Consider the following 27578-nt stretch of genomic DNA (forward strand, 5'->3'; position numbering starts at 1 on the left):
GCATTGAATACTACTTAAAAGTGGTTGTAAAGGCAGAAGGGGTTTTATCTTAATGCATTCTATGCATCAAGATAATAAGCCTCCCGTTTGCAGCAGCCCCTCTAATACTTACCTGAGCCCATCTCGATCCAGTGATGTGCACCAGAGACTCGGCTGTCTGGGACTCTCCCTCCTCATTGGCAGAGACAGCAGCGAAGCGCCACTGGCTTCCACTGCTGTCAAAGTGAGTGAACCAATGAGGAGGGGTGTAGGGGGGACGCTGTGTACGAATGGACACACTGGGCTGCGGTTCGGCTTGGGTTGCCTCCACAGCAAGTTGCTTGCTGTGGGCACTCAACAGGAGGGAGGGGCTGGGAGCGCCGAAGAGGCACCTGAGAAGAAGAGGATCTGGGCTGCTCTGTGCAAAACCACTGCACAGCGCAGGTAAGTATAAACAGGTTTGTCATTATTAAAACACAAGACTTTGGCATCACTTTAATTCAGCATTTAACATTTTCTGCCTAAACTGTGCATGCTGGACTAGTCCTGAACTATCTCTAAACTTTCAGAATAAAGATCTACAAACAACTATCTCTACTAGGAGTGGAAGAGGGCGAGTCCATCCTCTGAGTCAAGCAGCTGCATGTGTGCCACCCAAGATTCTTGAGTCTTTAGTAACAGCTCTGCATTAAAGCACCTAGACTTGCATTTGTCATCTGCTGGCTGCAAAAGGGTAAAAATATTATATTTAAAAATCGGTTCCTAAGGCTCAAGGTTTTTGAACCTAATGCATAGAACGCATTATGTGTTCAGCTCCCCTATTATACTTATGTGAGCCCCCATCTTGATACAGTGATGTGTCCGAGAGCAGCGGCACACTCTCCTCACTGGCTCACGTGGTAGTCAATCACAGCCAGTGAACCAATGAGAAGAGAGCGGGGTCAGGGCCGAGCCGCGCTCTGTGTGTGGACAAAGATGGAGGCTGCTCTGTGCAAAACCATTGCAGGTAAGTATAATTAATGTTATTAAAAATATATATATTATATATAATATATAATATATATATATATATATATATATATATATATATATATATATATATATATATATATATATATATATATATATATATATATGTATATATTTCCATTAGAAGAACTTTAAATGCATTTGCAATATTTGCTCAACTACAAAAGTAACTTTAGAATGTCTATTTTTTAGCACAATACATAAATATGATGTATGGAAAACACACTATTCAACACACGATAGGATTCCTCTGCCCACTTACATGCAGGAAGAATGTCAGCACTAAGAAGATGTTTAGGAAAATGCATAATCATATGCATGGAAATCTAGCCTCACCTGGGTTGTGTGGTGTCAGCCCTTCCAGGGGCACTGCCATCGAGCTGGGGTGGTGCAGGTACTGGGACTGGTGTGTCCGCCTTTGCAATGGTAATCTGCTCCGCTTCTGTAGCATCTTCTCCACAGTGAGGGCAGAAGATAACTCCATTCAGAGGAGAGACACAGGCCCTGTGAAAGCGATGATTTATCCTGAAATCAGGATGACACTCCAAGAATGTTCCCTGTAGAAGATAAAGATGTGAGGATAGTCTGTACATTGCACACACCCCTGACAGAGATGGTCACATTCATCACTAGGTACTTACACTGGTGCAGAAATAGCCACAGCCTGGGCAGCAATGATGTTTGACCATGCGGGCGCGGTGGTTTTCACAGAGCACCATAAGAGGGACCCTACTTGATGGACGCATTGTCTCACGTTTAGTAATGGGAGCATTGCAACCACTCAGCTAGAGAAATGAAAATGGGAAGACAAACTTAAAGAGATCATCCGATTTACTTCAATCTCCCTCTGTCGGCCAGAATAGATTTTGCTTACAAATTCCTATACTATAAAGAAAAAAAAAAAAAAATACACCCATACACAGGTTATCTCGCTTACGCTCTCCTGGTACAGTATATAGGTGGCCTTACCTCTCCATCTATGCTCTCAGTAGCCATACACATATTATTGGCCTGCTCGCACACCCTCTCCACACTGGGAGCTTCCATACGGCAGCTGCACAAAGGCAGTTCCTCAAAACGTTCAGTGTCCATGGAGCTTGATTCGTTACACACACCTGAGAGAAGACATCAAGGTCAATTGAATGCATAAAGAACAGTGCAATGCACATAAGACGTAATGAAAAAAAGTTCAGCAACAGCCACCGGATCAGTGAGGAGGAAATTCCAGGGATTGATGCAAGCTTTGGTGCAGGGTGGGGGGATATAAGTGAAGATGTAGCACTGACATGCACAGCAGCAAGTGAATGTTAGGTGACTGGGTAAAAAAAATTTACCTGTGTGGTTGGGAGACAGAGCCCCCTCGCTGGGCAGATCCAAGGATCCCAGAGGCACCTCTGTGTACTCACTTTGTGATCCCCCAACGGAAGGGACAGCTAAAAGAGCGGGGCAACAAGTAGGGCGGTAGATCTGTGACTAGGATGGAAACAACCGGTTTTGCCTACTGCCCTTATAAACCTGTTCCAACCCCCAACCAATTTATAAGGAACTTCACCCTGCTGCAGGTTTTCACAACAGTCAAGTCAACCTTTAAAAAAAAAAAGGAAAAAAAAAACGTTCAAAGTCATCCTTGGCACCTACTTCCACAGCACAGTAGCCAGAAACAACCTTCTTTGCATATTGTGACGGCATGCCCCAGCTGACAGGCAGCTCAGCCAGCCAATCACAAAACAGCTCTAAGGGTTCTGTCAGCAACCACCATGGGTGAACGCTGTGAAGGACAAGCTTGTAGATGTTATAGAAAAATTCTGCAGCCTGGTGGAGAACCATTAAAACCATTAACCAAGTATATATCTGTACCTCTGCTAGCCCCTCCTTTCCAAACACACTATGACTCTGTGAACCTTGTTTACATTAGCCACACCCCCTTCCTGTATAAGAAAAACTGCTGTATTAGGCCCCCTCGGCTTATCAAACAATTCAGATATATTGGTAAATCAGAAAGAGTCACCTCTAGGACATCTCACATTTTTATTTACTTGCATAAAAAAAAAAAAAAAACAAAAAAAAAAAAAAAAAAACTTAAAGCTGAACTCCAGGCAATAATAAAAAAACAAACAAAAAAAAACACTTCAATTTAAATCAGGTTTCAACAAGTCACTGACTGTATTTTTACAAAGAATTCTGTGAAAGTGCTTAAACTTGTCTTTGGACTCCAACATCAAACATCTAGAAAGGTTAATTGTGCATTAACAGTGCCCTGAAAAAATAGGTTTAGTCTTGAATTCCTCCTAAAAAAATAAAAAAAAAAATTGTAGTGCACTTCCCGTGCCTAGGGAACTCCTGCACTTTGAGGCTTAAAGTGGTTCTAAACGTTAAAGGTTTTTTTACCTTCATGCACTCTACGCATGAAGGTAAAAACCTTCAGTATAAATCTCCCCCCCAGCCCCTCTTATACTTACCTGAGCCCGATCTCGAACCAGCATTGTGCATGAGAGCAGCTGCTCTCCCACTCCCGATTGGCTCAGACACAGCAGCGGGAGGCATTGGCTCCCACTGCTGTCAATTACAGCCCCTATGAATACAACGCAGGGTTCGGGAGCAAGCACGTACGAGTGCCCCCAGAGGAAACTGCTTGCTCTGGGGGCACGCAACAGTAGGGAGGGGCCAGGAGAACTTGCGGGGACCCGAGAAGAGGAGGATCGGGCTGCTTCGTGCAAAATTATTGCACAGAGCAGGAAAATATATCAGGTTTGTTTTTTTTGTTTACCTTTTGTATCACTTTAACCCCTTCAGATCCACGCTATAGCCGAATGACGGCTACAGCGTGGATCTGCTGTGCCGGTGTCTTGCTGAAAAATGTCCCCCGGCGCCGTGTACAGCTGACTCACAGGTGTTCAGCTTCTGCTATTTTCGGCAGCTCCGTTGTGGTTCGTACTACGCAAGCGCTGTGCCTGCGCAGTACAGGGGGGTCATTATCCACCGGGGGGGACCTTTCTCGGCAGAACACGGGGAGGGCGTCAATAGACCTCCCCTTAACAAGCTGGCCGCGCCCCCCTGCAGGGTGCGTGCGGCGCGAGCTGCGATCACCCGAGTCATTGAGACTCGGGTAATCACAGATCGGAGTAAGAGGTCGATCCCGACCCCTTACCACGTGATCAGCTGTCAGCCAATGACAGCTGATCACGTGATGTAAACAGAGAATCAGTAATAGTTTTTATTTTCTTCTCACGCTGACAGCGTGAGGAGAAAAAAAAGCCTATCACCGGCTCCTGTTGAAGGGACATCGGTCCTGAGCAGGGAGAGGCGAAGCCGCCTCATATGTGCCCACCAATCAGTGCCACCTATCAATGCCCACCAGAGGTGCTTCATCAGTGCCACCTAGAAGTGCTGATCAGTGCCCATCACTGCCACCCATCAATGTCGCCTTATCAGTGCAGCCTATTGGTGCCCATCAGTGCAGCCTCATCAGCGTACACCAATGAAGGAGAAAAATTACCTATTTGCAAAATTTAATAAAATATAAAACGGTTTTGTATTTTTTTTTTTTTTAATTCGGTCTTTTTTATTAAAAAAAAAAAACAAAAAAAAAAAAAAAAACACAGGAGGTGATCAAGTACCACCAAAAGAAAGCTCTATTTGTGGGGAAAAAAAATGATAAAAATTTCATTTGGGTACAGTTTTGTATGACCGCGCAATTGTCATTCAAAGAGTGACAGCGCTAAAAGCTGTAGGAGATCAGCTAAGGCACTGCTGCCTCTGACAGCCAGTCTACTGGTCTCCTTGACAGAGAGGAAGCTGCACCAGAAGACCTGCAGATAAGTATTTTCTTGCTTTTGCGTCACTTAGGCCACCTTCACACTGGTACGACATGACTGTTGTAGGATTGTCATCCTACTTTGCCCTGCGACATCAGTCCTACATCGGTCCTACTTCCATCCGACTCGAATGAACAGGACACAATTTTGCTCCGACTTTGAGATAGTCCGACTTGTCCTTTGACCAATCCCAGTGTGACATAGATTGCTTTTCCTGCTGCTGTAATCACCATGTCGGATGTCACAAGTTGGATGGTTAGGACGAGGATCAGACTTTGATTCGACTTCAATGAAATTGAGTGAGCTGAAAACTGACTAAAGTCGAACCAAAGTAGTTCAGGAACCTTTTCTGAAGTCGGACTGACTTGTGTCGGACCAGTTAAGACGGGTCTCATAGGGAACCATTGATTTGTACACGTCATGCGACATGGCCTCCCAAAGTTGGACCGTATGTTACACCAGTGTGAACCGGGCCTTATTCTGTGGATCTAGGTTTCCACCACCTCTTCTGCCACTTTGTGATCAGTAGCCCAATGGTCATCAGCAGCTCTGACAAAGTCGTGCCTACACCAAGTTTTTTGCAGAAACTATATAAACATAGTGATGAAAATATCCAAAGAAATGTCCATAAAAACAATCAATCACTATATTACCAAAAGTATTGGGACACCTGTCTTTACATGAACTTTAATGGCATCCCAGTCTTAGTCTGTAGGGTTCAATATTGGAGTTGGCCTACCCAGCTTCAACTCTTCTGGGGAAGCTGTCCACAAGGTTTATGGTTATGCCTTTGGGAATGTTTGACCATTCTTCCAGAAGCACATTTATGAAGTCAGGTACTGATGGACAAGAAGGCCTGGCTCGCAGTCTCTGCTCTAATTCATCCCAAAGGTGTTCTATTGGGTTGAGATCAGGACTCTGTGCAGGCCAGTCAAGTTCCTCCACCCAGGGGCCATCCCCAAACTGTTCCCACAAAATGGCATGCTAAGAGTTCCCTTCACTGGAACTAAGGGGCCAAGCCCAACCCCTGAAAAACAACCCCACACCATAACCCCCCCTCCACCAAATGATTTGGACCACTGCACAAAGCAAGGTCCATAAAGACATGGATGACTGAGTTTGGGGTGGAGGAACTTGATTGGCCTGCACAGAGTCCTGACCTCAACCAGATATAACACCTTTAAGATGAATTAGAGTGGAGACTGCGAGCCAGACCTTCTCGTCCAACATCAGTACCTGACCTCATAAATGCACTTCTGGAAGAATGGTCAAACATTCAAATAGACACACTCCTAAACCTTGTGGACAGCCTTCCCAGAAGAGTTGAAGCTTTTATAGCTGCAAAGGGTGGGCCAAAATAATATTGAACCCCACGGACTAAGATTGGGGTGCGATTAAAGTTAATGTGAGTGTAAAGGCAGGCGTCCCAATACTTCTGTCAATATAGAGTGTGTGTGTGTCCTATGGAATAACCAGTGTGTGTCCGCACAGAGGAGTTGCAAGCAGGCTGTTCATCCAATCACACTGTTTTGAGCTGTAAGCCCTACAGCTTTAATCTGGTGAGTTTGCCATTCACTTGAGCGTGGATAGCGGCACATTTGGAATAGGCTGCTTCATAAATCGGTGGTTGCTTCATCTATCACAACACTGGTTATTTCATAGACTTTATATAGATTTTTAAATTTATGATAATTGTTTTATGGACGTTCTTTTGGATATTTTGATCACTATGTTTTTATAATCTCTGCATATTTGTGGCACTGCATATTTATTTATATAGTCACTGTTGAGGTTTGTGCATTAACCGTTTGCTTGCAAGCTGCATGTTCCCATTAGCGCTGACTTTCCACATTATTAAACATTTAAAATGTATTACATATGGATTTCAGCCATGTAGTTTGTCTAGAGTTCAGCTTTAAAAAAAAAAAAAAAAAAAAAAATTAAAAAAAAAAAAATGGGGGGTGGGGGGGAGACCCTTGGATGTAATCAGGTTAGGAAGAGAGATCAGACTCCTCTTGCCTCAAGCCACTAACAAACAGGATGCCGGTCCTATGGTAGTGCTTGAAGGACTGAAGTCTTACCACAAAAAAATAAAATAAAAAAATAAAAAAGGGTAAATTTCAGTCCAAAGAAATCCAGGCACTGTAGAAGAGGGTTTCTCCACTGCGATACTAATACTTTCCCTGGAAACTCTTTAATAAAACATTTGAAACTAAACCCACCTGACCAGTTTCCCCATCCCCCGAGTTTCCCTAGCCAAGCCTCTGCTTGCTCCCATCCTCACCTGGGCCAGGTTTCTCTCGGTCTCTCCTCTTCCTTTTCCTTGTTGGTTTGAGCCAGGCCTTCTCCATCTTCCATTTTTTCTTACTCTTCTTTTTTAGACTGCTGGAACTCTGGGCAGAAAGGAATAGAGTAGAGATAAAATCAGTCTGGGAATACCAAGGAGCGGGTGTCACATCATCCTGAAGCAGAAATCTCACATCACTACTTACTCTCTCTGACTGGTTCCCAGAACCATCCTCTTCCTCCTCCTCGTCTTCCTGTTGACAGCAAGAAGAGTCAGTATGGGGCTAAAAAAAATGGATGCTTCTCCTGCTACCTCATTCTAACTGGACTCACCTTACTGTCACTATCCCCTTGTTCCTCCACTGACAGGCTGTCATAAAACAGGCTGAATTCTGCTCCAACATCTGTCTCCCAGTCTTCCGCTTCTGCCCCATCCAGGTCCCGGGATGATCCAGGAGCAGATGAAGCCGCTAAGGGATCCTTAATACGCAAAATAAATAAATACAACACTGGTAATACAGCCTGCACTCACACTTGTGTAACACAGGAACATGCAAAAAAGAGAAAAACAAAAAAAAAAAAAAAAGACAAGTGATGTGTTTGTGGTGTCATTCTACTTCAATGGCACCCCAATAGCAGCAAGCAAGAAGCGCAAAAAAAAAAAAAAAAGTGCCGTTAATGCACAAAGATCAAAAAGATACTTGAACTTCCTTGTTGCATTTTCCGCATGTAGGGCAGCCCTCTGAAATGAATGAGCAGACCTAAAGACTGGTTTACAAGTATTGCCTTTGGTCTCCCTGCGGCTGTGCCTCTGTGTGGAGGCGGACATTTTGTAGGGGCACGGCTTTTCCTCTTTGTCCTAGCCTCACTTTACATCCCAGCGATGGTGTTTATTGAAGACTAATCTAAGATTTCTCCAATAAAATGGGGAATAGAATGGAGAAGGGATGGATCGCTGTCAGGTGTTAGTTGCGGTCTGTATCCACACTGGGGGAAATTGACTTTCTGTCCTCCTGATCCTGGCCCACAGAACAGAAGCGGGTAGAAAGCTTTCCAAGAGAGACTGGAAAATTGGAGGACAGGTTTACATAGTTGTCAGCTAATCATCTTGTTTCATAAGGTGCCTGGTCCTCAATAAAAGGAGCTTGGCACTCAGCTGCCTGACATGAGGGACAAATCTGTGATCACATAAACCCTAAAAGCTTTTATTAGGCTACAGAATTTTAGAGCCAACGGTCAGCTCTCTTGTAAAAGCAATCCTGGCAGCTAACTAGACGCTGGATCGCTTTTACAAGCTATGGGAGAGGACTTTCTCCACCTTCTGAGGTTTTCCAGGGATCTGCCGTCCCACTTGGATTCCTGATTGACCAGTCGGTGCTCCCACCGGCTAATCATAGAGGCAAACAGGTTTGCCCCTATGATACAGGAACACGGAAGTAATGAGCATACATCACTTCCATCTTTCCCCAGATGTAATCAATGCCATTTTTAAAAATGAAAAGCATTTGATCATAGCGATCTTGGTGTTTTGAATGCTTTTAATGGCAGGGAGGGATCTGGGGTCTTACAGATCCCAGATATCTCCATAAAAAGAGTGTGATAACAATAAAAGCCATAATGGGGAAAAAAAACAAAACAAAAACACAACACACATTTATTTTAAAGCCCCAGCCCCCCCCGCTCGCACGCATAGGCGAATGCATGCGTTAGTCCTGCACGCGCCAGAAAAGGCCTGGGGGTCCAGTGGCTAAAGATGACAAATTCTCAATTTGTGTTGACAAAACAGGATTGTGTGCCGAGATGCAGCAACTCCCGCGTTCATATATACGAGAGTAAAATTGTCCTGCCCCGGCCAATCAGGAGGCAGAAGCAAAAGAACATGCAAAATAACTGGGAGAAGATGTAAGTGCTATCAACAGAGGAATGTCTTGCAAGGGGAAGTCTGCAGTGATGTGCTAATATGGTGTGCAGATTGTATTAGCACATTATGGCAAACAGCTCCTGGGGGTCCAAAACATTTCATTTTGCTTTGGCAAGTTCCAGCTTTTATCATTTAAAAGTATGCGCGGCTTTATTGCTGCACTGTAAGAGCTCAGAGAAATATTCCACAGATGCAAGCCCCACGTTTCAAAACTACACATGGTGGCGGGACAATTTCTTCTAGTGAACCAGCCTTCCAACATTTATCACAACTCTCATATTCTCACCTCCCCTTCTTTGGATTTATTGGCGAGAGTATCAGAGCTCTGGGTCCTCTTCTGTGTAGAATCTAGGGAGAAAAACACAACCACCATAGAACAGTGCTACAACCAGAACTGGACCTCCTCTAGATCTGTTAAAGGACTGATCCTTCATACCTGGGCTATCCCTCTTCTGCCCATCAGAGTCTTTCTTTTGGATCTGCTTTTCTCCATCAAGCATATGCCCTCCATCCCCCAGCATCTGAAATACAGGAGCATGGCTTTACACAAGGACAGAAGAAAATGAGTTTTTATGCAAAGCCAAAATTCTAGCCAAACGGCTAAAAACTAAATAGATAAATGTAAACTGTTTTAACTGCCAAAGGACTTGCAATTTTGTTCAGCAACTCTTGACTGAATGCACAGCGAGGCTGTTGACACTATTTTCTGCTTTGACTTTACATCTTTCTGTATCACCTTCCTCATCATTTGATAAAAACAGTGTGCTGATGTGGATTTAATGTCCAATGAGCAGACACCAGTTGAGTGACATGTGGAGCTACAAAAGTTGAACCAGAAAAAATAGGTGTCACCTGCCTGACTATTCAGTATTTTAGAGATGTAAACTACTAGACTGGATAAACAGAATTATAAATATTTTGGCAGCTTAAATAGTCCCCTGATAAATTGTAAAGGCTCTATAAACATTCCTACCTGCACCTTGTGTTTTTTACCTGAATAGGAATTGCATTGGTTATATAGTTTTCGGTTATCGTTTGTTGCCCTATGCACAGTCTATAGAACAGTAAAAGTTCACATTCTAGTGTCAGAAGATTGTTTGTGCTCAAACATGAGGCACTGAACAGGTTAGTGCATGTCCTTTGTCTATAGTTTGAGAACTGACACTTCCTGTAAAGAAACTACATATCCCACAATCCCCAGGGCTCTCAGTCAAGTGCTCCTCAAGTGAGAGTTAAAGTGTTACTAAACCCACAACAGCAAAATCAGTCTTTATATGCAGTAAAGCATGCTTGTTATACTCACTGTGGAACCTAAGGGGATTAATCCTCTGCATTGTGTAAAAACGCTGTTTGATCCTGTCTTCTCTGATCCCCCCCTTCTTTCACAGTGCCCAAACCTTCTCCTGATAGGACAGAGCGTTAGGGGCAAGCTGCACATTCTCAGTTTGGTGTGTATTGCTAGAGATGTTTTTTTCTTGGGAGAATGCATGTGATCAGCACAGGGCCAATCAGCACTGTCCAGACAGAGGGTCAGGGGTCCTGCATCCTCATAGGACAATCAGGGGAGAATGCAAAACTCCTACAAGCCAGACACTGATAGAAGTCACAAGACTGCTATATACTGCTAATGAGAAAAGGTATTTAGCAGTTTATATTTTACAAAAATAATTGCATTTATATGTTCTGTGTACTGTGGGAGACACGATATAGTGAAATAAGGGCGCTGGGTTTAGTAACACTTTAAATACAAAGGAAATACTGGAGACATGGATTGGACGCTGCCCGACCCAGAACAAAAAGTTGCCTGTCACTTTATCGAATAGCTACAAATTGTAGCACATCATTAAAAGGTAAGGCAAACAAATGACACAAGGAATTTAACTAAATTGATACCTACTGTAGTTAAAGGAGTTCCAGCCTGTAAAAAAAAAAAAAAAAAGTTAGCAGCTACAAATACTGTAGCTGCTAACTTTTAAATTTAAAGACACTTACCTGTCCAGGGATCCCGCAATGTCAGCACACAAAGCCGATTTTTCCATCGGCTTCGGGTGCAGGCATTGTAAGTAAAGGAAACCAACAGTGAAGCCTTCAGGCTTCATAGCCGGTATCCTACTGCGCATGCGCGAGTCGCTCTGCGCTTTCTGAATGGTCCTGCCATCTTTTGGGACACACACACAGGACCCAGCCAGAAAGCAGTGGGGAGGGGGGAGCCAGACATGACGTAGATTGCAGTGCAGCAATCGCTACTAGGAAGTGGGAGCGGGTAAGTGACAAATGTGGCAGTGGGGGGAGGGTGCGAACAAGCTGAGCTTCCCCTTTTCAGTAGAGCTCTGTTTTTAAACAACCAAAACATTTGGAAGTGTACAATGCCTTTAAATATGTATTGAGCCATTTTCTTGGAGCTCTACTTTAAAAGGGAGAATCAATAAAAGTTTATGGCCATTTTCATTTGGATTCTTAGAAAGTTTATTATTGAATATGTTATGTTTGTATAAGATAATCTTTAATTAACCACCTCAATATAGGGCACTTACACCCCCTTCCTGCCCAGGCCATTTTTCAGCTTTCAGCGCTGTCACACTTTGAATGACAATTGTGCGGTCATGCTACACTGTAACTATGTGAAATTTTTATAATTTTATTCACACAAATAGAGCTTTCTTTGGGTGGTATTTAATCACTCCTGGGGTTTTTGTTAGGAAAAAAGACCAAAAATTTTGAAAAAAAAAAAAATAAAATAAAAAAAATAGGATTTTTTAAAACAGCTTACCTGTAAAATCCTTTTCTTTCGAAGGACATCACGGGACACAGAGCCACAGTAATTACTGATGGGTTATATAGGTATCACTGGTGATTGGACACTGGCACACCCTATCAGGAAGTTCAACCCCCCTATATAATCCCTCCCCCTTGCAGGGATACCTCAGTTTTGTAGCCAAGCAATATAGTGTATTAGAAGAGGGGCGGGACCTCTGTGTCCCGTGATGTCCTTCGAAAGAAAAGGATTTTACAGGTAAGCTGTTTTAAAAAATCCTATTTTCTTTCTCGAACATCACGGGACACAGAGCCACAGTAATTACTGATGGGATGTCCCAGAGCAATGCTACCTGAGGGGGGGGGAACCACGACCAAGTAGGGTGCAATCAGACCTGAGGACCCTGTACCGCTGCCTGCAGCACACTACGCCCAAAGGCGATATCCTCATGCCTTCTCACATCCACCTGATAGAATCTGGTGAATGTATGAACTGAAGACCAGGTTGCAGCCTTGCAGATTTGAGCCATAGAGGCCCGGTGATGCACTGCCCAAGAAGCACCAATAGCCCTTGTGGAATGTGCCCTGATCTGAAACGGAGGAATCTTCTGTTTCAAACCGTAAGCTTGAATGATCAACTGTCGAATCCATTTAGAAATGGTAGCTTTTGACGCTGCCTGTCCTCTATTGGGACCCTCTGGCAGCACAAACAAAACATCCGTCCTGCGGATCTGAGTAGTTGCCCCTAGATAGGCCTTAACTGCTCTTACTACATCCAACGAATGTAGAGATCTCTCTTCCGGAGAACAGGGATCTGGAAAAAAGGAAGGTAGAACAATGTCTTGGTTTAAATGAAAATCAGAAACCACCTTCGGTAAAAAACTAGGATGAGGGTGTAGTACCACTCTATCCTTGTGTATAATCAAATAAGGCTCCTTACAGGAAAGAGCTGCTAATTCTGATACTCTTCTAGCAGAAGAGATGGCCACCAGAAAAATAAATTTCCTTGTCAACAAGACCAAAGGAATCTGACTTATTGGTTCAAAAGGCTTAACACAGCCAGGACCAAATTCAAGTCCCAGGGGTTTAGGGGCGCTTTAACCGGAGGATTAAGACGCATCACCCCCTGCATAAAGTTTCGGACCAAAGAATGCGAAGCAAGTGGCCGCTGAAATAATACTGATAAAGCAGAGACCTGGCCCTTGATGGTACTCAAGGCCAGCTTCATCTCTAATCCCATCTGTAGAAAATCAAGGATTCTACCTATGACATATTTCCTGGGATGCCAACCTCTGGATTCACACCAGGTTATATAAGCCTTCCAGACTCTATGATAAATCATCCTGGAAGCTGGCTTCCTTGCATTAATCAAGGTAGATATGACAGGACCTGAGAGCCCACGACTCTTCAGAACGTGGGTCTCAATAGCCAAACCGTCAAATTTAGCGTTTGTAAGGCAGGATGGAACACTGGACCTTGAGATAACAGGTCTGGGCGTTCCGGTAGTGTCCCCGGGGAACCTACCGTCATCCTTACTATTTCTGCATACCAAGTCCTTCTGGGCCAAGCGGGGGCCACCAGAAGTACCGACTTCCTTTCCTGCCTGATCCTGCGAAGGAGTCGTGGTAGTAGCAGAATAGGCGGGAATGCGTAAATCAGTGAGAACCGATGCCACGGAATCACCAACGCATCCGTCCCGCATGCAAGAGGATCTTTTGTCCTTGCCACAAATCTGTCTATCTTTTTGTTGAATCGGGATGCAAAGAGATCTACATCTGGAACCCCCCATCTTTGGCATATGGCCCAAAAGACGTCGGGATGCAGAGACCATTCCCCTGGAAGTAACTGCTGGCGACTTAGATAGTCCGCCTGCCAATTTTCTATTCCCGGGATGAAAACTGCCAATATGCATGGCACATGCATCTCTGCCCAGACTAAGATCTGGTTCACCTCTTTTTGAGCAGCTCGGCTCCGGGTGCCTCCCTGATGATTGACATAAGCCACTGCTGTGGCATTGTCGGACTGGATCCTGACCGGACAACCCTGTAGCCTGATAGTCCAGGCTTTTAGAGCTAGATGTATCGCCCAGATCTCCAGAATGTTGATGGGTAAGGTCCTCTCTGTCTTGGACCATACCCCTTGGAACGCAGCCTGTTCCAGAACTGCTCCCCAACCTGACAGACTGGCATCTGTTGTTACCACCGTCCAGGTAACCGGTAGAAAGGATTTCCCCTTCTGCAGGTTTTCGGGTATGAGCCACCAATTGAGGCTCTGACGCACCGCATGCGACAGGTGCATCGGAAAGTCTAATGCCTGAACCTTCTTGTTCCAGGTCGACAGAATACTGTGTTGCAGCATTCTTGAGTGAAACTGAGCATAGGGAACTGCTTCGAATGAAGACACCATCTTCCCTAGTAGCCTCATACAAAGGCGGACTGAGGGACCCTTCTTGGTCCTTACTGTCAGAATCAGCTCTCTCAAAGCAGTGATCTTTGCCTGGGGTAGAAATATTTTCTCCTGGCTTGTATCTATAATCAGACCTAAATACTCCAGTCTTCTTACTGGTTTTAGGAAAGACTTTTCTAAGTTGAAGATCCAACCCAGGTGTTCTAGATACCTGACCGTGGTCCTCAAGTTTCCATTCAAAGAGGCTACCGACCGGTCTATCAAAGAGCAGGTCGTCTAGGTATGCTATGACAGCTATACCCTGAGCCCTTAATCTGGCCAGAGGAGGAGCCAAGATCTTTGTGAACACTCGAGGTGCAGTGGCTATCCCAAAAGGCAGAGCCATAAACTGGAAATGGCGCCCTCCTACCTCGAAGCGCAGAAACTTCTGATGAGCAGGAAAAATGGGCACATGCATATACGCATCTCTGATGTCTATTGATGCCAGAAATTCTCCTCCCTGCAGGGTGGGAACTACTGTTCGAATTGATTCCATGCGGAAGGATTGAATCCTTAGGAATCGGTTCAGTTCCCTTAAGTCCAAAATGGGCCTGACATCCCCATTTGGCTTTTGGACCGTAAAAAGGTTGGAATAGAAGCCCAATCCCTGGTCCTTTGCGGGAACTATCATAATGACCTCCTGCGACAAAAGTCGCTCTAACGCTAGAAGGAGCGACTGCTTCTTCTCTGGGTCTCTGGGAACATTTGATCTGAGGAACCGAGGAGAAGGGAATTCCTGAAACTCCAGCTTGTACCCTAAGGTTACCGTGGAGACTACCCATCTGTCCTGGAAGTCCTCGTGCCAGAGCTCTGAGAACTGTCGCAGTCTTCCCCCCACTCGAGTGAGCGGGGGCGCCCCCTCATGCAGAGGTCTTAGTGTTTTGCCTAGTAGGCTTCTTTCCCCAGGACTTCTTTTGTCCCTGGGGTTGACTCTTGTCTCTGGACCCCGATGGAGGCGGCCGTCGAGACTGCCTGGAGGCTGAAGCCCCCGGCGCTGGGGAAAGAGTCCGTTTGAAAGAGGGACGCTTACTCTTCTTCTTGACAGGTAAGAGAGTGCTTTTCCCACAAGAGATTCTCTTGATATAGTTATCCAAGTCCTCTCCAAACAACCTTGCACCACGAAATGGAAACCCAGCCAGTAGCTTCTTACATGGTGCTTCGGCTGACCAATTTTTCAACCATAGGATTCTACGTATATGCACCAACCCCAGTGAAAGACGGGAGGTTTGCACGATAGAATCTCTAATGGCGTCAACCACAAAGCATAAGGCCGCTGGAAGGTTAGCAAACCCCTGGGCCTGCTGTTCAGGTAATACTTTGATGACCTGCTTAACATGGTCTCTTAAGTATTGACAGACTCCAATCGCTGCTACTGCAGGTTGGGCCACTGATCCTGCTAAGGAGAAAACATCCTTCAATAGGGATTCCATCCTTTTATCTACAGGATCCCTGAGCATCTGAGCATTGTCTACAGGACAAGTCAGGCTATTATTTACGGAGGAAATGGCGGCATCAATAGCCGGTATTCCCCACATTTTAATAAATTTTTCTTCCATCGGATAAAGTGTTGAAAACTTTCTCGGCGGAAAAAAACGTTTGTCTGGGTGATCCCACTCAGAATAAATAAGCTTTTCAAGTAAAGTATGAACAGGAAAAGCATGTGCTGCTTGGAAAGGTTTCAGTGACCCCAAAGCAGAAGAGGATTCTTTAGCAGTTTCAGGTATGGGCAACTTAAATGTGGAGCGGACCAATCCAGTGAGGATCTGCACTAAGACTTTCTCCTCTTGGGAAGTCGCAGAGGGTCCCTCTCCACCTGATTCCCCCGAAGAGGAATCATCCGTCCCATCCCGATCCTCTGAAAGGGATTCATCTCCTTTATCCCAGAGCTCCTCTGTCTGAGGGTCTTGGGGAACAGAGGAAAGCCTAGTGCATTTTCTTCCACTGAGTGAAGACGTAATCACGGCCATTAATCTTTCCTCTAGACCATTAATGGTTGAGGAAAAAACCTCTTGTGTAATATATACAGGGGCTGAAGTGCCAGAAGCAGGTGTAGCCCCTGACCCCGATGGCTCTCCCTGGCTAGCCGTCCCTGGCCCATCTTTAGGGGGGGGGAGGATGCTGCCGACAGGGGGCCCTCAGAACCTCAACGAGATCCCCTAGTGTCTCTGGTTCCTGGGGTGCTTGAACCTCTTCTACCCATAGTGCAAAGCAACAAGGTGTGAGGTATACAAATGAACACTGCCCGCTGAGCGATGTAGTCTGGCTAAAAGCCTTGCTACCCAATGCTCAGTCTGGTGTTACTTCAGTAAATGCTGCCTAGGAGAATGCCTGTGTCCCACCTTACATGCGACCGTCAGCTCTGTGTCTCTCAGAAGGCTGAGTGCACCTGTACAGAGTGCCTTTAATAGCCTGCAGCTGGCCTGAGTGGGAGTCTAAACACTCTGTGCTGACATCCCGCCCCCTCCTCTACCGCCCCCCCCCCCCCCCCCTCGAGTTTTGAAAAAAACGAGCGCTTCCCGCACTGCCGACTCTCCTGTCATGCTTCTGGAGAAAAGGCTGGGGATGGGGGGGGGAAGGAGGGAGGCTGGTAACAAGATCTGCCTGAACGGCTATCTTCAGAGATGGTGGCCATTAGGCCGCAGAGCCAGGGTGATATAACCACTTTCTAGACCCCTGTGGCCCCTCTCTAGCCTGGGGGGAACATTCAAACATGAGAAATCCCCCTTTCCACCTTACCTGCTTGCAGCCTGCTTTGAGATGCTGGGACATAATCAGCACTGAACACCTGAGACAGTCAGTCAGCATGTGTAGGTTTGTGCTCTTGGCAGCCCCCGGTGGTCACAATAGGCATAGCATGCATTTACCTTAAAGGAGAAAAGCCACTAGAACTCAAAAATTCTGTGGAATCTCCTCTTACTTTATCCAGCCGCAGGGTGCTGTTTACACAGACCCAATCTTCACCTCTCACGGTGGGCTCCGTTTGAAAAAACCGTCAGAGACTGGGGCCCCCATCAGTAGGGGGATCCAACAGTTCTGGGACCGTAAAGCACCTCGCCAGAAATTAGGAAGTTTAAAGCCATTTTCTGATCTGCGGGGTCCAGCTCTCTAAAAAGAGAAGCATTACGGGTAAAACCTCGTTTCTTCGGACACGAGGCCCGGGTACCATTCAATTCGGCCATGAAAAGACACTTTGAATGGATCCGGTTCGCCTGGCTTGCCCCAGTATAGGATCTTAGGATATTCCCTTTGGAGCTCAGCACAGGACATCTTTACACGTCCATCACCTAAGACACTGGTGTAAAAACTGAGGTATCCCTGTAAGGGGGAGGGATTATATAGGGGGTTGAACTTCCTGATAGGGTGTGCCAGTGTCCAATCACCAGTGATACCTATATAACCCATCAGTAATTACTGTGGCTCTGTGTCCCGTGATGTTCGAGAAAGAAAAGTATTTTAGTTTCGGTCAGTAAATTTTGTAAACAAGTAATTTTTATCCTTCACTGATGGGCACTGATGAGGCGGTACGAATATGCCGCACTTATGGGCACCGATAGGCGGCACTGGTGGGAGGCAGTGATGGCCATCACTGATGGCCACTGATTGCTGGCACTTGTGGGCACTGATCGCTGGCACTTAATTGTAATCAGGGCACTGATAATCAGTGCCCTGATTACATCCCTAGATGTCCTCTGAGGAGATGCCGCTGATCGTCTCTCCTCTCCTCACACTCTGTCAGTGTGAGATGAGGAGCGCCGATTACCGGCATCTCTGTGTTTACATGTGACCGGCTGTGATTGGACACAGCCGATCACATGGTTAAAGAGCCGCAGTTCTTTACACAGATCGGGGTCGCGCCGTGTCCTAGCAACACGGCGTGGCCGCGTTCGATGCGGGAGAGCGGTCGTTTTGGAGGGCCGTCATATGACGTCCACCCAGAACTAGAGCCGCAGCATTTGACGGCAGACGGGCGGGAAGAGGTTAAAGAGACACTATTACCTTGACCATTCAGGGCAAAGTGACAGTGTCTTTGTCTAGGCAATCCCCCTTAAACCCCCCTGACATTTGCCTATTTGGCACTTCCTTGCTGCTCCTTTCACTGACGCAGCTGGCAACAATTCAGTGCTTTTGGGCATAGGGGTAGCATGTGACCTCTAGTGTGAGCACAATATTTCTAATGCACACAATCCTGAAGGTGGCTTTTTAGTATTAGTGGGTGCTGCAGTCACCCTGGGCTGGGAACCGTAGACACTTAATGCAAAGAAATGTCACCAGCACACCCAGGATTCCTCAAATGGGTCCAAAGCTTTATTATGTGATTACATGGTACATACAAAAGGCAATGTTACATTCTATTTTATGTAACATGTGACCACATAATAAAGCTTTAGACTGGTTTGCAGAATCCCTGGTGTTCTGGTGACATTTCTTCGCATTGCTCCTCGATTGTGAAGCCCGAGTACTGTCATATGACCGAAGAGGTGACAAAACTACTTACCTAAGCTTCCAACACCAAGTTAGATTTGGAATTTAATGAAAAGGGGAGTATCAGCGGGTTGGGAGGGACCCGATTACAAATTCGCTGCCCATTTGCCTGTACTGGGTAAAGTGACTGTCTAACAGTTAAATGCCATACAAAATGTACTGTATTTATTGGCGTATAACACGCACCTTCAATTTAAGAGTCTCAGGAAATTTTTTTTTTTTTTTTTAAATAAACCACTTTGGAGCAAAATAATGGTAAGTGCCTATCAATGCAACCTGATCAGTGCCCATCTGCAGCCTCAATGCAGCCTGATCCGCGCCCATCTGCAGCCCATCTCCCATCAATGCAGCCTGATTAATACCCATCTGCATCCTCACCATTTCTCATCAATGCATTGCAGGAAATCACCGAGCCGCCATCTCCCGTTTACTCCGCTCTCAGTCAGCAGTCACACACAGTCCCGTCTCTGCCATCGGCATTGGACCAGCTCCTGTGATAGACAGAACACTGGTCCAATGCTGATGGCGGAGGCGGGACTGTGTGTGTGACGTGAGAGCCGAGTAAACAGGAGATGACAGCTCGGTGAAATCCGGCAGCGCTCGTCCTCCTCCGAGGTACATTATAGGCGTATAACACGCACCTGTGATTTGCCCCCTATTTTCAGGAGGTGCGTGTTATACGCCGATAAATACCGTATCTTTTGACCTGTAATAGGAACGCTCATGCCTTTTGATAGCTTGAGACGAACAGACAGAGAATATTTTTAAAGCGATAGCTGCTGTCGGATTTCCTGACACTCACGTTGCCTGCCCGTGGAATGGTCTTTCTGGCACGGTGCACTTTGTCTGCTCCCTCTCTGTTCATATTCAGCAATCTCATGGCCAGGCTCTGTGAAGTATGCGGCATCTTAGCACCTCCAGTCAGGGACATTTTGGCTCTGCTGGAGAGTGGTGAAGAGGTCAAGGAAGGCGGTGCTGGGAAAGACTTGGAAGCATGGCCTGGCAGGGAAAACACAAAAGATTTCAGATGACTAACACAAATAAATTGCTCATAAGTCTGTTTTTTATTTGCATAACTGGCATTTAATAACAGGTGCAAAGACTGAAAGCCACTTCTCTGCTGTGATGCAAACATCCTTCACTTTAAAGCAGAACATCAATCGGTTCTCAGGTGGACGTTCCCCCCCCCCGGGCAGACGGCTGGGGAAAGCAGCGCCTATGCAGATTTGCTGCAGGGCTCTCTGGGGTCCCAAACATATGCACACATGCAGAGGGGAAGGGAGAAAGTTAAAAAAAAAAAATGTCCATTTGTAAGAGAGGGAGGGGGGAAGATGCAGGATAGCATGACATGACGACATGGTTCGCTTTAAAGCAGGACTACGTTCCCGCCTACTCCAACAATGTAACATCCATCCCCTCCCTTGGCGGCAACATCATCTTCGCCCAGTCTTCTTCCTGATTAGGCACCCTTGGCCATCTTTAATTAGCCATGCCAGGATGCAACGCATGCGCAGTTCGTTCATTTATCCATCCTAGTAGGTGGCTACATTTTTCACTGAGTGGAGCATATGTAACACAGTGTACATTGTCATGAAGATTGACAACAGACTGGTAAGAATCTTACTGCAGAAGAGACAAGGAGGTTAATTTAGTAAAGATAATTATACTGTGCACTGCAAGTGCAGTTGCTCTAGATCTGGGGGGAAGCTCTGCTGATTTCTATCATCCAGTCATGTGCAAGCAAAATACATACAGATATATATATTTTTTTTTTTTCTTGCATGCGATTGGGTAATCTTTGCAAAGTGAAGCTTTACCTCCTTTACTAGCGCTGGAGCAAGTGCACTTGCAGTGCAAATGATATTAGCCTTTACTAAATAAACCCCCTAGGTGGTTTCTTAACCAAAAAAAAAGCCGACCTGGTTGCCCTTTTTCATCTTTTATTTATAGTTCCACTTGAAATGGTTGTATATCACCTGTTGTTGGAATACAGTGGAAAACTTTCTAGCAAAAGACAGGCAGTACTTTGTCCACTATCTGGTAGAAAATTCAAGTTAGACTTACCGGTAACTTGTTTTCCTTGAGTCTTTCAGGACAGCACTTGAGAGAGTGACTCCTCCCCTTGCCAACAGGAAACACCTCTTCCACCAAACTTTAAAAGGAGGCTCCTTTCCACACATTGTCAGTAGTAGTAGAGAACCTCCGGCCCCAAACTGGAACACATAATCGAGATATGATTAGTCACAGTATATATATGAAAAAACAATAGGGCGGGATGCTGCTGTCCTGAAAGACTCAAGGAAAACAAGTTACCGGTAAGTCTAACTTGAATTTTCCCTTATCGTCTTTCAGGACAGCACTTGAGAGGATAATAGAGACTTACCCCCCTAGGGAGGGACCACAGCCTGCAGAACCTTTCTGCCAAAAGCCTGATCACCTGCTGACAGGAGATCCAGTCTGTAATGACGGACAAACGTTAAGTAGCTTGACCACGTAGCCGCCTTACAAATCTGATCTGGGGTGGCACCAGCTCTTTCTGCCCATGTAGTGGCCTGGGCTCTTGTTGAATGAGCCCTAATTCCCAGCGGGGAAGATAAACCCATTTGAGAATAGGCTACAGAAATAGCTGTCTTAAGCCATCTAGCCAATGATGCTTTTGATGCTTGTTGGCCTTTCTTGTTTCCAGAGAAAAGAACAAATAATGAATCTGAAACTCTAAACCCTCCTGTTACTTCCAAATACTGTAATAGGATACGTCTTACGTCTAAATTGTGAAACTGCTCTTCCTTTGCACCCGAAGGGTTAGCAGAAAAGGTTGGTAGAGTAATCTCTTGAGACCTGTTACTAAAGCTTGCCACCTTTGGCAAAAACCCCGGATCTACTTTAAGGACAACTCTATCAGGAAAAACTGACAAAAAAGGCTCTTTTACTGATAGGGCGTGCAGTTCACTAATCCTTCTTGCTGAAGTAATTGCGACCAGAAAAATAGTCTTCAAAGTTAAATTCTTTAGGGATATGGCCTGTAAAGGCTCAAATGGTTCTTTTGCCAGAGCCTGCAGAACCACCGAGAGATCCCAATTTGGGAAATGCTTCACCGGTACCGGTCTCGACCTGGAAAGTGCTTTGAAAAATCTCATGATCAGAGTTTCTGAAGATAAGGATCTCTCCAGATAAACTCCCAAGGCAGCCACCTGCACCTTAAGAGTGCTGACCACCAGATTCTTGTCTGCACCCTTTTGCAAAAATTCCAGCACTGAAACTAGGTCTTTAATCCCCCTATGTTCGGAATGACAGAAAGAAACATAGACTTTCCATACTTTGGCGTAAATATCCCTGGTTACCTTTTTCCTACTGGAAAGCAACGTAGCAGTTAAACGTTCTGAAAAGCCTTTGCTTCTCATTAATTGCTCCTCAGATACCAGGCAGTGAGCTTTAACCTGTCTACCCCTGGATGAAGCACTGGCCCCTGAATCAACAGATCCTGACTGAGCGGGAGATGCCAACATGGTTTGATTGCCAACTGCAGAATCGTGGAAAACCAAGCTCTCTTTGGCCAATATGGAGTAATCAAAATGATTGATACTCTCTCTTCCAGTATTTTCCTCAACACTAGAGGGATTAATCGAAATGGAGGAAAAGCATACCCCAGGTGAAAATCCCACGGATGTGCCAGAGCATCTATCCCCTGAGAGCAAATGTCTCTCTGAAGGGAGAAAAAATTCGGGAGCTGCGTGTTTTGTTTTGAAGCAAACAGATCTACCTGCGGAAGGCCCCAAACACTGGTGATTAATGCAAACACCTTCCTGTTCAGACTCCACTCTGATTCCTGAACTTTTTGTCGGCTCAGATAATCCGCTACTTCGTTCAATGTGCCTTTTAGATGGACTGCGGATAGAGATAGTAAGTGGTTCTCCGCCCACTCCAGAATCTCTACTGACAGCAAATGAAGGGCCCTGCTTCTTGTGCCTCCCTGTTTGTTCAGGTAGGCTATGGCCGTGGCATTGTCCGACAAAATCTGGACATGGCAACCTATGAGGTTTTGAGAGAAGAAAGCTAATGCTAGGGCAACTGCCTTCAGCTCTCTCCAATTTGAGGATCTTTGGGCCTCGAACTGGGACCATGTTCCCTGCGCTAAGGCTTGACCCATGTGGGCCCCCCATCCCTGCAAACTGGCGTCTGTTGTGACCACTTTCCCGGTCGGAAAAGACCAAAGAAGACCTCTTTGCAGTACCACCTGACTTTTCCACCACCAAAGTGAACGTTTGACTTTGGTGGGAATCTTTACTTTTGTATCCAAACTCTCCGTCCTGTGGTTCCATGTCCTTAGAAGGAACCTCTGGAGAGTCCTGAAATGCAGCCTTGCCCATTGGATGGCTGGCATTGAAGAGGTTAATGTCCCCAGAGCCGACATAACCTTTCGGACTGAAATCAGTTGATTTGTTTGTAGTGCCGTTATTACCCTTTGGACCTTGATCTTTTTCTCTTCTGGGAGAAAAATCTTTTGCTCCACTGAATCTATCAAATAACCCAGAAACAGTACTTGCTGAGCTGGGATGAAATTTGATTTTTGAACATTCACTATCCACCCTAGTGACTCCAAATGACTGCGGGATCTGTTCAAATCCTCCTGCAACTTTTCCCTGGATGGGGCAAAAAAGAGGAGGTCGTCCAGATATGGAATTACCGCAATCCCCTGGAGTCGAAGAGGGGCGAGAGCTTCCGCCATTATCTTCCTAAAAATACGAGGAGCTGACGACAGGCCGAAGGGAAGGGCCCTGAACTGAAGATGTATAATCTCCTTGCCCATATTCACCGCAAACCTCAGGAACTTCTGGGACTGAGGTGCTACAGGAATATGAAGATAAGCATCCCTCAGATCGATTGATGCCATAAAACAATCTTTTGTCAGAATGTTTCTGACCGTGAAAATTGAGTCCATACAAAACTTTTTGTATAGGACTGACTTGTTCAGGGGTTTTAGGTTGAGGATAAGACGGAAGTTTCCGGATGGTTTTCTTATCAGAAAGATGTGTGAATAGAAAACCTGACCCTGTTCTTCTGGGGATACTGGTATCACTACCCTCTGGTGCCTCAGATCCTTTAAAAGGTTCTTCATGGCCAGAGCCTTTGTTAGATCCCTTGGTAGGTTTGTTACAAAGAATCTTTCTGGCGGGCGATCCGAAAACTCTATCCTGTAACCTTGGGACAGCATGTCCAAAATATATAGACTTTCTGTCATGCTGGCCCAAAGGGGAAGGAAACTTTGAAGCCTTCCCCCCACTGGTATGCACAAGTCATTGTGCTTTACCGGAGGCTGCAGGAGGATGGAAAAGGACATTTCCTTTGCCTTTACCCTTCTGCGATGCCCAATTTTTTCTTTTCTCCTGGGGTTTGGTTTGTTCTTGAGCCCTTTGGGAACGAAAAAACCGTTTAACTGGCTGCTTTTTCTTTTTGATGGGAAAAGACTTCTTTTTATCAGCAGTTCTATCTAGAACCGCATCTAAATCAGGTCCAAAAAGCAAGTCACCCAGGAACGGTATCCCACACAGCTTGTTTTTGAATGCCGCGTCCCCCGGCCAAGTTTTCAACCACAGAGCCCTTCTGGCTGAGTTGGCTAGGGCAGCAGATCTAGCTGTCATTTTAATTGATTCCGCTGAAGCATCCGATATAAATGCGACAGCGGCAGACAGAGTTGAAAATGAATCCAAAATTTCTTGTTTTGGTGAGTCTGCTGAGATATGGGCCTTAAGTTGCTCTAACCAGAACTCCATATTTCTGGATACCACTGTAGTTGCCATAGTAGGTTTAAGATTTCCCATGATGGATTGCCAAGCCCTCTTTAGTAGCTGGTCCATCCTTTTATCCATGGGATCTCTCAACACCCCCATGTCCTCGAATGCCAAATCTGTAGACCTCGAGACCTGGGAAAACGCGGCATCTAGTTTGGGGTTTTTGTTCCAAACCGCCGCTGGATCCTCATCAAAAGGGAAACGCCTTTTTAAGGCTTTGGGAAAGAAAGGCTTTCTCTCTGGCTCTGCCCACTCTTTCTTAATAGCTTCAGAAATAACAGAGTGTACTGGGAAATTGCGATTTTTGTGCTCGCTAAGCCCTGCATACATTTTATCATGCAGAGATAACTCCTTTCTTTCCTCCTCCAGACCCAGTGTGGTATAGATTGCTTTTAACAGGCCATCTACCTGTTCTAAAGACAATTTAAATCTTGAAGGTAAATTTTCTCCTTCCTCACCCTCATCAGAATCCTCAGATTGAGAGGGGGAATGTCCCTCTGGGGTAGGAGATGCCTCAGTCTCCATCACCGGGACTATAAGTGAGCCTTGGGAGGACTGTGAGGTAGTAGGCTGACTCAGGGATGGGTTTGCTAGGGAAGAGCGAAATGATTGAATAGTCGCATCAAGTTCCTTTTTAACTGATGCAATCAAGTCGCTGCAAGCGGAAGAAGCTTCTTCTTTAACTAGCAAATCAATACAAGCTTGACATAACGTCTTCTTCCATCCTTCAGGTAGCTTGGATTTACATGAAGGACATTTTCTTTTTGCCACTGGATCAGAGCTCTTGGCCTGCCATGAGACAAAAGAAGAAGCCATCCCAGTGAGACAACCTGTCCTATACCCAAGGATGCTCACCACAGGTGCACAGTAAGAGCTAACTGCTTTATGTGCCCGGACAGGCCCCTGCCACCGGGGGGGGGGGGGGGGGGATAGAGAGAGAGAGACCCCACAGTACAGGGAAGACAGTATACAACTGCACCTTACCTGGGCCTTGCTGGTGCCTGTGCCTGTCCCACTCGCTGCCGCCATCGATTCCATCGAGGAGCGCTTGCTGTGTTTGTGTGGCTAAACGCCGGTTCCGGACTCCAATAGCGCCTGTGCGCCGGACCAGAACCGCTAAATAAGCACCAGCCCCGTTCCTCCCCTTTCCCTCTGCGATTTCCGGCGGAAATGACGCCGCACGCCTGTTCCGTGGGCGCCGCCCCCTCCGGATGCCTCACTTCCGGCGGATGGAGCCCCGCTGCCATCCCCAATATGGCGGCGGTGCAATGAGCAACAGGCGGTGGACCTGAGAAAAAAATATAGTAAACGGCCACCGCCTGTCTTGCCGCCGCCTAGGAGCGATGCCCACGACAGTCGGACTCACCCTGAGCCCATATGAAGAGGGAGAGGGAGCCCAGCCAGCAGCACTTCACCTCAGCTGTGGAATGGGAGGAACAGCTCTCATGAGGTAAAAAGTGTTTGATGAAAAAAACCAGGAAACCTGAGCTCCCAGGACAGCACCTGAGAGCCCTGACTTCCCCACGAAGTGTTCCCTCCGGAGGAAACACAAAAACTGACAATGTGTGGAAAGGAGCCTCCTTTTAAAGTTTGGTGGAAGAGGTGTTTCCTGTTGGCAAGGGGAGGAGTCACTCTCTCAAGTGCTGTCCTGAAAGACGATAAGGGAAAAAAAGGTTTTAGTTGGAGCTTCACCTCAAAGGGGACACAGTATGGATACCAGTCACTACAGCAACAGGCTTATTATTTTTAACATTTTATAATCTAGAATTCTTGCTGAAAATTACAACTCTCCTACTATAATTTAAGTAGGGGTGCAACGGATCATCATCGATCCGTGGAGGTTGATCCGTACGGGACACCCGCGATCCGCTGAGCGCTCTGTGGCCTCGGCCATTGGAAAGGCCGCGGCTTCGGCCTAGCTCCGGAGCGGCGGCCATCTTGGTACACCCGGCGGCCGTTTAGCACGTGATCGCTCCGTCATATGACGGAGCGATCACTTGTAACAAACCGGCGTCATGTCATGACGCCGGTTCCTCTCTCCCCTCTGTGTACCGATCTGTACAGTGGAGGGGAGAGATCGGATGGCAGCAGTGCCAATACTCTGCAATGCCCTGCCAATACTCTGCAATGCTCTGCTGCAATGCCCTGACAATACTCTTCCATACCCTGACAATACCCTGCCAATAGGGAGATTGTGGATATTACAGTGGGGGAGATTTTTTTTTTTGTTGATCCGAACCGTGAGTTTTTTGATCCGTTGCACCCCTAAATTTAAGTATAGAGATTTACTTTACCTGCCTTACCTGGCAGTCCTCGGCCTGCAGGCAAGAAGACATGGTTTTCTTTTTCAGTGTCCCCTGCCGCCACCATTACCACCTCCTCAGGAGTCGGGGTTCCAGATGCCCCATCCAGTGTCACCTCGATAGCAGCCTCACCTAAAAGTTAAACCAAATAGTAAGCAAAGATTCAGCTAGCATTAAACAATAGCTAGAAACAAGGAGCGGTGAAGTGTATGGCCGCAAAAAGTTCCCTTTAAAAAAAAAAAAAATTATCAAGCCCCCAATGAAAACACAGCATAGTGTCCTGTGCACATGCCCCCCCCCCCCCCAGTAGTGTCCTCTGCTCCCCTTTACATCATACTACACCCCCCCCAACAGAGTAGTGTCTTCTTCCCCCCGCATACCAGCGTCCTACCCCCCCTTTCACATAACCCCCTCACTGTAGTGTCCTCTGCTCCCCCCTCATAGCAGTGTCTTCTGCCCCCTACACATCACCCCCACTGTAGTGTCCTCAGCCCCCCCATAACAGAGTCCTGTATATCTATGAATAACTCCACAGTGCCTGCAGTTACAGAGGTCAGTGAGGGTTTGTTTTAAAGCTCATCTACTAAATGTTAATCATTTGACCTTCAGAATATTTACCCCCCTTCATAACGACGACGTTTTTTGTGATATGGCACTGCATTAATTTAACTGGCAATTGCGCGGTCACGCAACGCTGTACCCAAATAACATTTTTCCCCACAAATACAGATTTCTTTTGGTGGTATTTGATCACCACTGCGTTTTCTTTATTTTT

The 27578-nt window shown here is 46.1% G+C and overlaps 1 protein-coding gene across 3 annotated transcripts in view; it reads right to left on the reverse strand.

The window, feature by feature from the left end:
* The window catches only part of EHMT2 (euchromatic histone lysine methyltransferase 2), a 54253-nt gene that overhangs the window by 24217 nt on the left and 2458 nt on the right, over positions 1 to 27578 (reverse strand). The window contains exons 3-13 of one of the 3 annotated variants that reach the window (XM_073598423.1): positions 26804 to 26935; positions 19514 to 19710; positions 9467 to 9551; positions 9317 to 9378; positions 7443 to 7589; positions 7316 to 7363; positions 7108 to 7216; positions 2343 to 2441; positions 1978 to 2123; positions 1650 to 1793; positions 1345 to 1565 (exon numbers count right to left, since the gene is read on the reverse strand). In XM_073598423.1, coding sequence (XP_073454524.1) covers positions 1345 to 1565; positions 1650 to 1793; positions 1978 to 2123; positions 2343 to 2441; positions 7108 to 7216; positions 7316 to 7363; positions 7443 to 7589; positions 9317 to 9378; positions 9467 to 9551; positions 19514 to 19710; positions 26804 to 26935 — 1390 coding nt within the window. Of the gene's footprint in view, positions 1 to 1344; positions 1566 to 1649; positions 1794 to 1977; positions 2124 to 2342; positions 2442 to 7107; positions 7217 to 7315; positions 7364 to 7442; positions 7590 to 9316; positions 9379 to 9466; positions 9552 to 19513; positions 19711 to 26794; positions 26936 to 27578 lie in introns of all 3 variants that reach the window. The other 2 variants (XM_073598422.1, XM_073598424.1) reach the window with 2 other exon arrangements.

The sequence above is a fragment of the Aquarana catesbeiana genome, linkage group LG09, assembly GCF_042186555.1.
Source record: "Aquarana catesbeiana isolate 2022-GZ linkage group LG09, ASM4218655v1, whole genome shotgun sequence".
Lineage (NCBI taxonomy): Eukaryota > Metazoa > Chordata > Amphibia > Anura > Ranidae > Aquarana > Aquarana catesbeiana.